Source organism: Cygnus olor, chromosome 12, assembly GCF_009769625.2.
Source record: "Cygnus olor isolate bCygOlo1 chromosome 12, bCygOlo1.pri.v2, whole genome shotgun sequence".
Taxonomy (NCBI): domain Eukaryota; kingdom Metazoa; phylum Chordata; class Aves; order Anseriformes; family Anatidae; genus Cygnus; species Cygnus olor.
This window is the reverse complement of record NC_049180.1, coordinates 19,370,734-19,383,485: the sequence shown is the minus strand read 5'-3', so window position 1 is coordinate 19,383,485 and position 12,752 is coordinate 19,370,734. Positions and strand designations below refer to the sequence as shown.

Sequence of the window (12,752 nt, the reverse complement as noted above, 5' to 3'; positions counted from 1 at the left end):
CAAAATATAATGGCATAAACTGAGTTTTATTCTAAACATTCTATTATGGTGCCTTTTATGTTTCTGACATTATAAGAAATAACACTTTGTTCTTGATGCATCTCATATGGAAGGGTGGTGATTTCTATTGTCCATCCACAATATTTGTATGTACTGTGATAAGGTAGATGTGCATTTTGTGGATCAATCCTGTAAAGCTAAGAAAGGGGGTTTATTTTCAATGTCTATGAAATATTTGATTAATAACAGACAATCCTTACTTTCAAGTGCATGCTTCTAGGTTTGATTTTCCTACAGGTGCTCCTTATAATGGTACTTTAGATGTATGAGACTTCCAAATAATAAAGCACATGTTTAAAAAAAAAAAAAAAAAAGAAGAAAGAGCAATAGTCCTCCATTTCCTATGTTACTGAAATGAGATTTCCTGGATTGCACTATGAGGCATTTAACTTCATGTTGAAACTAGTATTTACTTTAATCCATGTATTAGATCATTAATTTATGCATTGTTCCAATTTAGGGATTAGAAATTTGACGGACTTGTCATCACAAAATGATTCCTCATCATTGCAGAACTGAACATACAGATGATCTTAGACATACTCATAATTATTCAAATATTTTTCTTTAAGGAGTTGTAACCAGGAGTTAAGCAAAACAGATTTATTTCTTCATAGAGAGGCTCAGTCAGTCAAGACTGAACAATTGTGGCCTGAAAGGTTTGTTGAGGGGACTGTTTGGTATTGTGTTTGTGTGTTTTTTTTTTTTTTTGTTTTGTTTTGTTTTGTTTTTAAGTCTTCTTACATGGTTTGTATGAGATTAAACTTACCGAGCAAGATGATCTTGTCTTTTTTGCAGTGATACCTCACAATTACTTTAGCGATGTTTGGTAATTCAAAAGAAAATACAGTTTAGGGAAAGGGAAGATAGTCCTGCTTATGTGTATAGCAGCACCGCTAAAACAAAAGCAAAAGCTGGCTATATCCTTGTTTGTGTTAGGTATTGGAGTGTTTTCTGGAGCTGAAGCATTTACTTGGGGGCATTTATTTGGGGGCATTGGGGTGGGGTTGTTTGCTTTACAAACAAGAACATGGTCTGATCTAAAATGATACTACGAGTTGTCAGTCTGAGTTTACAGCTTTGTCTGAGTGATGTAGTCCGTCCCACCTGGTTCAGTAGATCCTGAGGTTGTGCCAGTCATAAGAAGATATGAAAAACCTACTAACTTCAGAGAGCTTACAGCCTGAATTGTATACACTGTATGAAGAAAACCCTAGTGTTTTACAACATTATCTAAATTCCTTTTTATGCAGGTCCTCAATCAATAAAGAATACAGGTTAGATTATTTGTATAAAACCTAAAATACTCAAACCTCTGGTGTGTTTTTTTTATTATTATTATTTGGATTCATATAAGGTCATACATTTCTACTAGGAATTACATTTTTAATATGTATTTGAATATTTTAATACATTCAATACTGTGTGTATTCTTGCCTATCTAATGCTCCACACCATTACATTTTTCTCTGTTCACCCGATCAGAGTTTACACAAATTGTAAGGATTTGCATAATAATTTGCAGCAGAACAAGCAGTAAAATAACGAAGTACGAGGCCACATGAGGTCCCTCCTACTCGACAAAACGGCTTTCCAGCGCCCGCCCCTGGCAGCACCACCACCACCAGATGTACCAGCAGTACCAGTACCGCCACCAGCAGTACCAGTACCATCAGGACCATCACCACCAGTACCACCAGCACCCCGCAGCCCGCAGCCCAGAGCTGGGTACGACTCACCCCGCCGGACGAAAGCGGCCGTAGGCGCTACCGTCGCTCCTCCGGTGCCAAGGCCAGCAGCACCTGCTTCAAAGCAATTCATGAAAACATATTTTAAAAGGAATTTCTCATTTTTCTCCATCAGGAGAAAGCGCGTGTGCGTGTGTGCGCTTAAGCCCGCCCACCTGCTGCGCTCGGCTCCTGTCAGGACGCGGCAGCCCCGTCCCCGCTGCGCCTCTCTGGCCGTGCCCGGCCCCGCTCCGGGCCCCGGGGCTCCCCGGGACGTCCTCGCCGCCTCCCGTCTCTCTCCTGACGAGGCCGGCCAGGGCCCCCCGGTGCTTCCAGCCCCCGGCTCTGGGCCGCCCCGCGCCCTCACAGCCGCCAGCCCGTGCTCGGGGGCCGGGGCCGCCCGTTATGGCCGCCCGCAGGGCGTGCCCGCCCCGGCCCCGGGGCGGAGCGGGGGTAGGTAGGGGGGGGAAGCCCCCGCTCTTAAAAAAGCTCCCAGGGTCAGGAGCCGCCCGCTTGTCTTGAGGGGTCGCAGCCATGCCCCTGAGGAAGCCCCCGGTCAAACGACGCAGCACCGACTCGGGCGTAGAGCCCGACCGCGGGGCGCTCTCCCAGGAGAAGAAGGACCAGCGCATCGCGCTCTTCCTCAGAGACTTCGACCAGCAGGGTAGGGCCGTGGCCCAGGGACAGACCCGCTGAGGCCGGGGAGAGGCTCGGGGCCGGGTCGGCAGAGCTCAGACCCCCACGAACGGCCCCCGCAGGCGCCGCCGCTCCGTGAGGGGCCGCCCTGGCGGCGGGTGTGGGGGCCTGGGGCTGCTGAGGGTGCCCGCTGCCTGGTCGCCTTCCCCTAAGTGCCGGCCTGAGGCGTTCGTCGGTGGTAGGTGTGTGCTTAAAATGTCTCTGCGCTGCCTGTGGTGCTGCCACGCTCCTCCTTAGAAGGTGGGCAACAGGGTAATCTGCTCTTGTGTTAGTTAATGTCAGCATTTCAGCAGTCAGCGTTGTTCATCGATCCGCTCTGAAACAGGCACAGCTGTGCAGAGCTGCCTTAACTCGAGGCTTACTTGCGAATCACTTTGACTCCAAGTCAAATTACCCTATCTAAAACATTAAGTTGTTTTATGCGATCCAGCAGTGATTTTACTTGGAAATATTTAACACGCATGGCAATAAAAACCGATTTTGTTTTAAAGCTAAGGAAAGCATCCGGGAAATGAAGAAAGAACTTGATGCGCTCTTGCAAACAGCTGAGAAGGCATTCACAGTGGAGTTGCTGAAGATACCACTTGCCATCAGAAAAATGAAAAGAAAAGACTTGCTTAGTAAGTATGTGTGATCAAAGCATTTGGTATTTGTGAGCAAAGCAGACATCAGTACTTCTACATGTACCCTTGACTAATGTGAGAAAAAGCTGCAAGCTGGGGGACTTTTATGAAAAAGGTTTTGTCACCTGCTAAATATTTTAAGCTGAGCAGCAGTGGTGTTACATTGCAGGTGACCAGTCAGTACTCTTGTTCAGGTAGACTGATCTGTGTAATGCAGGGTGTAGAATTAGTAGGTAACAGTTTGGTCTGGAATCTTCTTTTGCTTGTGCTCTTAAGTCATCTTACTTAGAGCCTGAAGAGACAAGGAGTGATTACAAGTTTTTAGTAGTGTCTGTGCTTAAAAACTTAAGAACTGCTTTTCATCTGAACATGTTCATCCTAGCCCCAGAGATTGTTTTGTCTTTCTGTTAATCTGAAGTCCTTGACTACTGAGCTTTTCTCATGTAGTGTTTACGGGTGGCGATGCATAAGCAACTTTAATTTTAACCTCATTTTTATGCAGCATTTTAAGCTGTGGTGGACAGTCAGCATCAGATGTATATTCTGCTGAGAACTGATGTTTTTGGAATCTTCCTTGCAGCTGAAGTTGCAGGGGCAACACAAAGATCAAACCTATGACTCTTGAAGACCTTGAATTTACTGTAAGCCTTTGTGCTGAATGCACATTCGAATGCCTTTCTTGAAAGCTTCTACCTAACAGCAGTAGCTTTCAGCAGTGCAATGCTTTTTTTATTTTTCTCTGAAGTCAGGCTACATACTGTGTGACTAAGCTTACTATACTTTTAAAGATTAAACATACTGAAGTAGCCTAAGATTTTTCTTTATTATTGTTTTGTGAACTGACTATCCTAAAGGACTTGTTAGCTAAGATTATCTATTTAAGCAATTGCAATCTGGAATTACTTATTCAGTTTCACAGTCTGTAAGATAAGAACCTGCAGGTAACAATTATGCAAGTAATAGTGTATGAACAGGTTATACTTGCTTGTGTTACAGATTTGCAGGGAAGGGAGGAAGTGGCTCTTGCTGCTGCAGTGGTAAGTGTGTGTTTTGAAACTTTACCACACCTTACAGACTAGAGATCTTTTTTTCCTGATGTAAAGATCTCAGGCAAATGATTTTGTTTGGCTATATGTTTAAATAGAAGATGAGATGAAAAGGCTATGCAGCCAGCCATGGTGCAGTTATGAACACTACCTAGAGATTTAGGATCACCTGTAGGCAGCAATCTGGATGTTCCTGAAAAATAAGCTGGCATTTAGCCAATCCTACTTCTGTCACTTACTTCTATGCCCTTTTGTTTCACTGCCTTCTGTAAGATAATATGCATTTGCTGGGTAAAAACTATCAACCTCTTTGTTGGATAAACATTTTATAGAGTGACTCTTCCCTAGAAGATGTACCAAATCCCAAACTGATGAGGACCAACAGCAAAAAAGGCAAGTCACTCTATTAGTATGTGTTTTTGCTCTTAATTTTTGTGTTATTTTAGTGGTTTCAACTGTGTATTTGCAAAGTGAATGTTAAGCCTGGAGAATATAAAAGGGTAAAGTGTGTAGCTAGAAGTATAACATACAGGACCCCCCCAGTATTTGGTGTGGAGGATCATGAGCTATGTTACTGTTCAGGTACTTGAAAACATGAGTTTCCCGCTCTTTGGATTTATCACTGAAAATAGTGAGAAGAGACAGATTCAAGTGACTTGTCAGTGCATCACAGTATAACAGAAGAGCTGGGAATGTTCATGTTATCTCATAGATTCTGCTTTGACCTCCTGTTCTCTGAGGTTTGCAAGGAAAATAGTATTCCTCTTTGTACTCCAAACTGTGATAAGAAGGACAGTACCACTGAAATGCAGTTCTATTTTATCTGGGGGTTAAAGGGTTATCTAGTGCCTTTTAACTATCCAGTGCGTCACCATGTCTGTGACAAACACACAATTTGCTTTGAACTCTGTCCCAGGCAAATGACCATCAAATAACAGAAGTGATACATAACTCTGAGTGGGTAAATAGACTTAAAGGAAAAAAAAGGGTCCTATGATCTTCATGAGATCTTTATTTTCCTCATCTTTCTAATATATTTCCAGTTAAGGTAACTACAATTGTTGAATATGAAGATGCCAAGCATACTTCTGCAAAGAAAGTATCTAAAAAAGTAAGTTTTTTCCTAAATAAACAACATAAGGGTCTAATCAGACCTGCTATGAACCCTGTTAGGTCCATAACCAGGCAGGCAAATGACCTGTTGCTTGTTTGTTTGAAAAGTCAATTGCTTCAAATTCAATTTAAAATAAGTTAAGCAAGGCTAAACTGCATAGTATATTAACTTCATAATAAAATATGGGATCTGCACTTTCAGTAATTCATTCAGACAGACTTCCAAATACTGAAGTAGTCATTCTCTCTTGATTTTTGAAGTCTTGATGGTTTGAGGGATTGTGTTTTGTTGAAACTTTTTCTAGTTACTGAACTTTGTATTAGAATAAATGTTTTTCTATGTTTGTATGACTTACACATTTTATCCACATTGCTCTCTAAAACAAATAGCAAAGGTGTATTAATTTTACCACCTCAGTCCTTCTGTGGTATGCAGTGCCTCAGCCAGACACTGATGTAAGTGTAAAGATGATGACTCAACAAAGGCAAAAAGATTATATGTGGAGTTACAGGCATTAATTATAAGAAGGCTACAAGTTGGAAGGGTGTATGTCAGAAAGGCTGTCGTTTGTACTGAACTTCGGTATGAACAAACATGGTTTGACATTTTTAAAAATCTCTTGTTTTAGAATGCATACCTGCCATTTTAAATATATGTAAAACTACAAAAGGCAGCACTATAGGGCTTAACTGTTCTTTTTCAACAGGGAATTCTTACAGTATTCTTCCCTGGAAATATCTATCACGTTGCCTTAGAATGCCACTTCTGTTAACTGCAGTCTCATATGCACACTTTCAGGTATGCAGAACCAAGTCACTGGTTTCATTGACCTCTGGTTTAAGTAGCAAACTGAACCCTATTTCTAGGTAAGTCTTGCCTTTGATAACTTGTGTAACTTACTTCCGCTTATAAATGCTGAATAGAATTATTTTCACATAAAGTAGCTGAGATTTGAGCCTGATAAAAAATAAATCTGATCCAGATGCCTTCCATAACCTGTATCAGATGTATTGTAGCGATGTGAACCTTGAAGAAGAAAGCACCTCTAGCTGACAAAAAGATGTAGTTGTATCGCTCACTGAACAGTGCACAGTCGTGAACTTTATCAGTACAGCTTTCCAAACAAAATACCTAGTGGAATAGAGTGCATAAGGGAAACATCTTTGTTGCTTCTTGTTATGAGTAATAAACTGTTGTGTAACATAGCTGAAAGGAAGTTGTCATTAGCGGGGAAATAGATACTTGCAAAACCACCTTAAAGATACTTAGTACTATGATGGAACAAATTCAAGTCTCATTATAAGATCTAATGAATTAAAAATAAATAAACCAGTGGATACCTGCATGAAAAAGTTCTTTGAGATGTTCCTGTTCTACCTCTGACATATATACTTGAACCCATTGGCACTTGTTTTGATACATTCAAATTGTATTCAGAAAGACAATTGAAATAATGTATCCAGGTGCCTAAAAGACATTAGAAAGTCTTAGTCACATTTAAATTTTCTTGAATTGGGATTATAGAATTTTTGGCTTGATGAAATCGAACTACAGAAGGCCGCTTTGCCTGGGGAAGTCTAACTTTTCAGTTTTCGAAGGCTGTGTTTATTCAAGTACAGTAACATTGGTCAAAACCCATGCCTTTACAGTATCTTCAAAATGTGTGTGGGAAAAGGGGGGGGGGGGGGTGCGTGGTGCAAAAGGAGAGTGTGAGGTAAATTGCTGTCATCCACAGCTCTGTGAATGGAGTTAAAACACAAAACTGGAAAGAAATTGTTCTCTATATTCAGGTCAACCACACAGAACAAATGTCCTAAGAACCTGTAAAATTAAATCCTGCTGAAAAAGGAACTTGCCAAGAGATTTTTTCACACAAAGTTCTGGGTGATCTCTTAAGTATCCCCAAATCAGCTACTGCAGCCCTCCCTTACCTACTAATATAACTAATCCTTTCATTCCCCTTATGGCATTCGGTTTTAATATATCATGTCTACTTCAGGAGGGCTTCTTCACTTATATATAACTAGATATGTCATGGAACACTTTAACATTCTCTAATTCACCACCTATCTTCATCCAAGCTAAACCTACACTAGAAATAGATGAGGAAATTAAAACGAACCAAGAAACAAATCACTACTTTAATTCTTTTTTAGGTCTGTTCACTCTTCTGCAAGTGTGACTGAGGCTGTTAAGACTGTTGCCTCTGATTGCAGTGCTACAAATTCAAAAGCCACGCCAAAGGCATCTAAAAGGTAAGGAGTATCAAGACACTGTATATCTAAATTAATATAAATCTAGATACTAATCAATCATTCTAGATTTACTAGATCTTTATGGTCTGCCATTAACTTTGGTAGTGAGGATGTGAACCAGTCACATCTGCTTTGAGTGTGGGTGTTTACTTAGGTTTTCATGAAGGTACAGGATGCAATGTTGTAACTGAGCCAGTTAACACCCACACATACTAAAAAAAAAACACAAAAAAACATGTATTTATAATTTAAGTTCTGTTCCCATCTACTGTTCTTTATAGTTTACAGCTTAGACTACCTCTCAGAGCATAAGCTTGATTAAAATGTGACCAATATGCATGCCTGTGTTTAAAAATAAACTGACAATCAGCTCTTTCCTCATTGAACCGTTCAGATTTCAGTTACCATTTTCCATATACTAGAGTTCCATTTTGGCAGAAGTCATCAGATTGCGGTGGGTGGAGAGAGAGGAGGAGGAGCTTGATAGTTAAGTGGGTCATGGAACCAGCACCTTTCACCGTTTCACCTTGGCTTACTATAAATGTCAGACTTCTTGCCATGCAGAAGATAACCAAATCTTACATTTTTGTGGAGTAAAAACAATTGTATTAAGAAAGAACTTTAGTTATTTTGTATGACATAAGGCATGCCCTGTACCTCAGAGCTAGCAGCTTCAATATTTCTTGCTACCTCCCTCTGAAATAGACAGATATGCTGCAAGTCTTATCTTAAGCCCAGATGCATGCAGTTTCCTCTTCCCAAAACTGTTCATTCACTGTTGATATTAAGAGTGGATATTCTTGTTAGTGAGAGATCCAAATGTCAGCTTGCCCACTGGCCTGTAACAAGGACTTAGGAAGGTACTGCAGTGTTTCATGGTCATAAAATATTACCTAGTGGTGCTTCTGGCAGCACTGGAAGAGGCAAACACGATTGCCTTTTTGTTAGGTATATTTGCTGTGACATACGTTTGTTTCATGTGTGAAAATCTACAGAGCATAGGAAGTTAACCTTAAAGTAACGTTTTTTTTCTTGTATTCTAGTATTGGACTACAACAGACTGTCTCAAGAACTGCACCTATCAGTGGAAGAGTTCAAGGCATGTTACTAAGAAGTAGATCAGTACCCCAACACAGAACTGTTCCATTTGTAAACATTCCCTTGGCTGATGGACAGGTATCAAACTTCTTTTTAAAAAGTTTTTTCAGCTTAGAGTAGCTAAACTGTGAATCATGTAATACTAATAATAGCTGTTATTATCCTTAAATGAGATGCTGCTATGCAAAAGAAAGAACAATTCCTAAAATTCCACAACGTAGCCAGGAAGCACATGACTTTCAGAAAAATAGGCCATGCAAATAGAAACTTTCAGAGTAGTTTTTTCATCTTAAAACTGTTTCTCCATGTTTAGACGCTCTGTATGGCTGGTGGAGACCTCCGTAACATTGATGTGCAACTACTAAATCAAGATACAGTACAGCATATTCATAACTTAGTGGTAAGCTTAAACTAGTAGGCTTTTACATGTAATTATTCAAACACCTTGTCTTAGATTTTCATGTGAGACACTGTTATGGATGTCAGCTCTAAGTGCATAATCCTTTGGGGTTTAAACCTGAATTTGTTAGCATAGGTTGGAGGGAGAAATAGGGTAAGGGAGGAACAGGGAGGGGAGAACTGCTGCACATATATAATGTAGAAAAGTGCACTTAGAGAAGCATGTGCAGTTTGGTAACTGCCCGGGGGAGAACAGAAGCATAAGCTCTACTTTCTAGATTGCTCTGTCTGTCCCTCCCTGGGTGCAAGCTGCCATTCTCTATCCCATTCACAGTGACTTACAGAAATACAGCAAGCTTCAGTTCTTGTTACAATCTATTCTATGTCCCTTGTTGAATAAGAACTACTCCTGGTAATTCTCTGCTGTATTTGAAATACTAACTACCTTACGTTTGGTTCAAGGAAGTAAACTGTTTTCAAACAGAATGAAATTGAACGGAACTTTGCTGCATATAGTGCCTGACTTTCCTAAAGACAGACTTTTAGATGAATTAGTCTGCAGCAATAAATATCTATCTAGGCGTAAGGAATATTAGTTGCTATAGTCTTGCAGGTATTAGGATTCAAATGCAGCTATAATGAGTTAAGATAAAGACCTAGCTGTCTTATTTTATATCAAGGTCCTGCCTCTCTAGGTAGAGAATAGGGAGTGCTTGCTCACTACTTGCTTTTAGCAATGGTAATTTTTCTATTTTTTAGAAGAACTGTTTAGTACCTTGAACTAAATTTTTTCTCCCCCCCCTTAGAGTGAGCTGACTGTCCTATATGGAAAGGCCACAGCTAAACCAAATTAACGGAACTGTCTTCTGACTCACGGAATGTGTGACATCTCTTGCTTGCCTCCCCTGAAGTGTTCAGAGAATGTTTATAATGTCTTAATAAAGCTGTATATTGCCCAGTAAATGTTTTATATAAAAGCTTAAAATGTGATGTGTTCTTATCTCTGTAAAGCATACAAATGCAGAACAAAATTCTTCCAGTTTCCCAACTTTATAAAAGCTTAGTTAACATTTTAGTTCATTTCATAATAAAATGAATAATAGATTGATGGAGAATACAAGCTTTAACAAATATTCTAAATAGTATTTTTTTTATATAACCAGTCATAAATAGAGAGCTATTTAAGGTCATTCTTTCATGCATGCCACAACCAACATAGTTACTACTCTTTTATTAGTTTACTGTTCATGGGGTCTTCCCACTGACAATCACCTTGCATTCAACTCAGGACTTCAGCTGAAGTGCATGCTTAAGCTGAAGTGCATGTTTTGAAGTGCTTGAATAAAACTTGTAATAAAAACCTGAATAACACCATGTAATTTCAGTTTGGTGGTATTATTTGCAAATTTGACACAAACAATTCTCAAGTCTTGTGCTATGATCTAATATGTAAGATCAGGGTAACTCAGCTTTCCTCTGAAACACCTTTTTTCTAATAATATATTTTTCTGAAAAGACATTTGATATCTCTTCACCATGCCCGTCCCACAGTTACTGCTTAAATATTTCTGGAACTTGAGGATGCTCTTGGCTTTTACTCTGCCAGCAGTGGCCTCAGTTAAAGTGTTTTCACTGTGATAAAAGATGGTATGGAAGAAACATACTTTTAAAACTTAAAGACTAGCTTCTAACAGTTCTTTTAGTTGATGGAAACAAACTTCTACCCCATACTTCACTTTGTGGTGGGTTTATGTGGCAAGGTTTTGGTAGCAGGGGGCCATGGGGTGGCTTCTGTGAGAAGAATCTACAAGCTGCCCCATGTTAGGTAAGGGCCCCACTGCTGACCAGAGCTGAGCCAATGAGTGATGTTGTTTTGCACCTCTGTGAGAGCATATTTAAGACAGCAAGGAAAAAAATCCTGCACCACACAGCAGCTGGGGGAGTGAGAGGAGTGAGAAACAGCCTTGCAGGTGCCAAGGTCAGGGAAGGAGGAGGGGGAGAGGTGCTCCAGGCACTGGAGCAGAAGTCCCCTGTGGCCTGTGGTGAGGACCATGGTGAAGCAGGCTGTCCCCCTGCAGCCCATGGAGCACTACACTGGAGAAGGGTTCCATGCTGTAGCCTGTGGAGGAGACCACAGTGGAACAGGTGGACCTGCACTGACAGAGACTGCAGGCTGTGGAAGACCCCTGCCGGAGCAGATTCCAGGCCAGACCTGTAGTCCGTGGAGAGTAGACCATGCAGGAGCAGGTGACCTGGCAGGAGCTGCTGCCTGTGGGGTACCCAGGTTGGAGCAGTTTGCTCCTGAGAGATGGACCCCATGGTACGGACCCATATCTGGAGCAGCTCCTGAAGAGCTGCTGCCTATGGGCAGCCCACACCAGATCAGTTCACCAAGGACTGCATCCTGTGGGAGGAACCCCACAGCACAGGGGACGAGAGTGACCGCAAAGGAGCAGCGGAGAAGAGGCGCTATAGACTGACCATAACCCCCATTCCCCTGTGCTGCTCACAGGGAGGAGGTGGAAGAGGGTGGATGGGGGGAAGGTGCTTTTGGTTTCTTTCTTTTGTTTCTCACTTCTCTAGCTTGTTAGTAATAGGCAATAAATCTTACCATCTCCCTATGCTGACTCTGTTTTGCCCGTCACAATAATTACTGTGCGATGTCCCTGTCCTTATCTCAACCCTTGAGCCCTTATCATCGTATTTTCTCCCCATTCCTCTTTGAAGAGGGGGAGTGAGAGAATGGTTGTGGTGGAGCTCAGCTGTCCACACAAGTAAAACCACCACACACTGACTGAAACCATGATCAGGTATTTCAACTAAGGAAAAGGAGAAAGCTTTCTAGGACATAGAAGACAACAGTAAAGAACATGAAGTTAAAATACACGTTTAAACCTAGATTATTAAAAAATACACCTGCTCTCACTTGGTAGCCAGAAAACAGATGAATAAGCCTTTCATTCAAATTACACATGGAGAAATCTATAGCATGTCTTCACTTTAAGTCATTAATGAAAACTTTGATGTTAATTAAGATTAAACTATTAATTATTCACAACTATTTTAACTTAAATTGATGAGCATCACATCACCATGGTATCAGCTTCTGGTTATTGAAGACAAATGAATATTTCAACATGAATAATTTAACTATTCACTCCTGTACTACACTAATGTATATGAAATTACAAAGCAAATACTGGAACCTGAACTTATAATTGCAGTATTTCACAATTTTTGGAGCCAGTATAGTGTTAGGTATGGCTTTGAAAAACAGGTCAACACACCCTCGTTGTGGACCTTGCTGGGGTTTAGGTATGGAGGTAGTGATAATACCAAAATAGCTTATTGTTTAATCCAGGCTGCTCTGTTAAAGTATCTGAGTTTTTAAATTTAATAGCCTTTTAGTCACAAAGCTAACTTTAAGAGCAGGGGAAGCATTTCCAGGCCCTCTAACAAGGCAAATTCAGAAGTTACACTAACTTCACAAGATACACTAACAAAGCAGAGCTTTTCAATCAACTGAAGTCACTCTTGGATGACCAAGCTATGAAGCTTCTATCACTCTGTTCCTACCTCCTTTATCCCAATTGTTTTAACTTCATACCTCCATTAGCCTAAGACTATATGGGAAGGCTATAGCTAAAAAAGGGTTAGTAACCAAAAAATAATTCCTGATGTTCAACTATCTACTTAATATGCAGAAATTTCTAAGGCTTCTAAAATATTAAGTC

General features: G+C 40.7%; 1 protein-coding gene and 1 long non-coding RNA gene across 5 annotated transcripts; one reads left to right on the top strand and one right to left on the bottom strand.

Moving 5' to 3' along the window:
- Window positions 1–29: 29 nt before the first annotated feature.
- Window positions 30–2,100, bottom strand: LOC121076655. 2 transcript variants are annotated; one of them, XR_005823645.1, is made up of 2 exons: window positions 1,964–2,100; window positions 30–1,862 (listed from the first exon to the last, which is right to left on the bottom strand). It is a non-coding gene; the product is annotated as an uncharacterized LOC121076655 (long non-coding RNA). The 2 variants fall into 2 exon arrangements; XR_005823643.1 differs by having other exon boundaries at window positions 30–1,865; window positions 1,964–2,074.
- A 90-nt stretch (window positions 2,101–2,190) lies between these two features.
- Window positions 2,191–10,399, top strand: LOC121076651 (borealin-2-like). Of its 3 annotated transcripts, none has more exons than XM_040571150.1 (10): window positions 2,191–2,451; window positions 2,975–3,103; window positions 4,103–4,143; window positions 4,485–4,545; window positions 5,196–5,263; window positions 6,065–6,132; window positions 7,423–7,521; window positions 8,565–8,697; window positions 8,933–9,019; window positions 9,825–10,399. In XM_040571150.1, the coding sequence occupies exons 1-10, from the start codon at window positions 2,322–2,324 to the stop codon at window positions 9,870–9,872; spliced, it is 864 nt and encodes a 287-aa protein (XP_040427084.1). In that variant the 5' UTR covers window positions 2,191–2,321; the 3' UTR covers window positions 9,873–10,399. The 3 variants fall into 3 exon arrangements, with proteins under 3 accessions (XP_040427084.1, XP_040427085.1, XP_040427086.1); XM_040571152.1 differs by lacking the exon at window positions 2,191–2,451 and adding an exon at window positions 2,480–2,723; XM_040571151.1 differs by lacking the exons at window positions 4,485–4,545; window positions 5,196–5,263.
- The last annotated feature ends 2,353 nt before the right edge of the window (window positions 10,400–12,752 follow it).

What these genes read in the sequence shown, in the direction of transcription:
- LOC121076651 (XM_040571150.1), top strand. Translation starts at nt 2,322, where the DNA reads ATGCCCCTGAGGAAGCCCCCGGTCAAACGACGCAGCACCGACTCGGGC. An exon ending in ACGCCAAAGGCATCTAAAAG is followed by an intron (nt 7,522 to 8,564) that starts GTAAGGAGTATC and finishes CTTGTATTCTAG; the next exon opens with TATTGGACTACAACAGACTG. An exon ending in TTCCCTTGGCTGATGGACAG is followed by an intron (nt 8,698 to 8,932) that starts GTATCAAACTTC and finishes CTCCATGTTTAG; the next exon opens with ACGCTCTGTATGGCTGGTGG.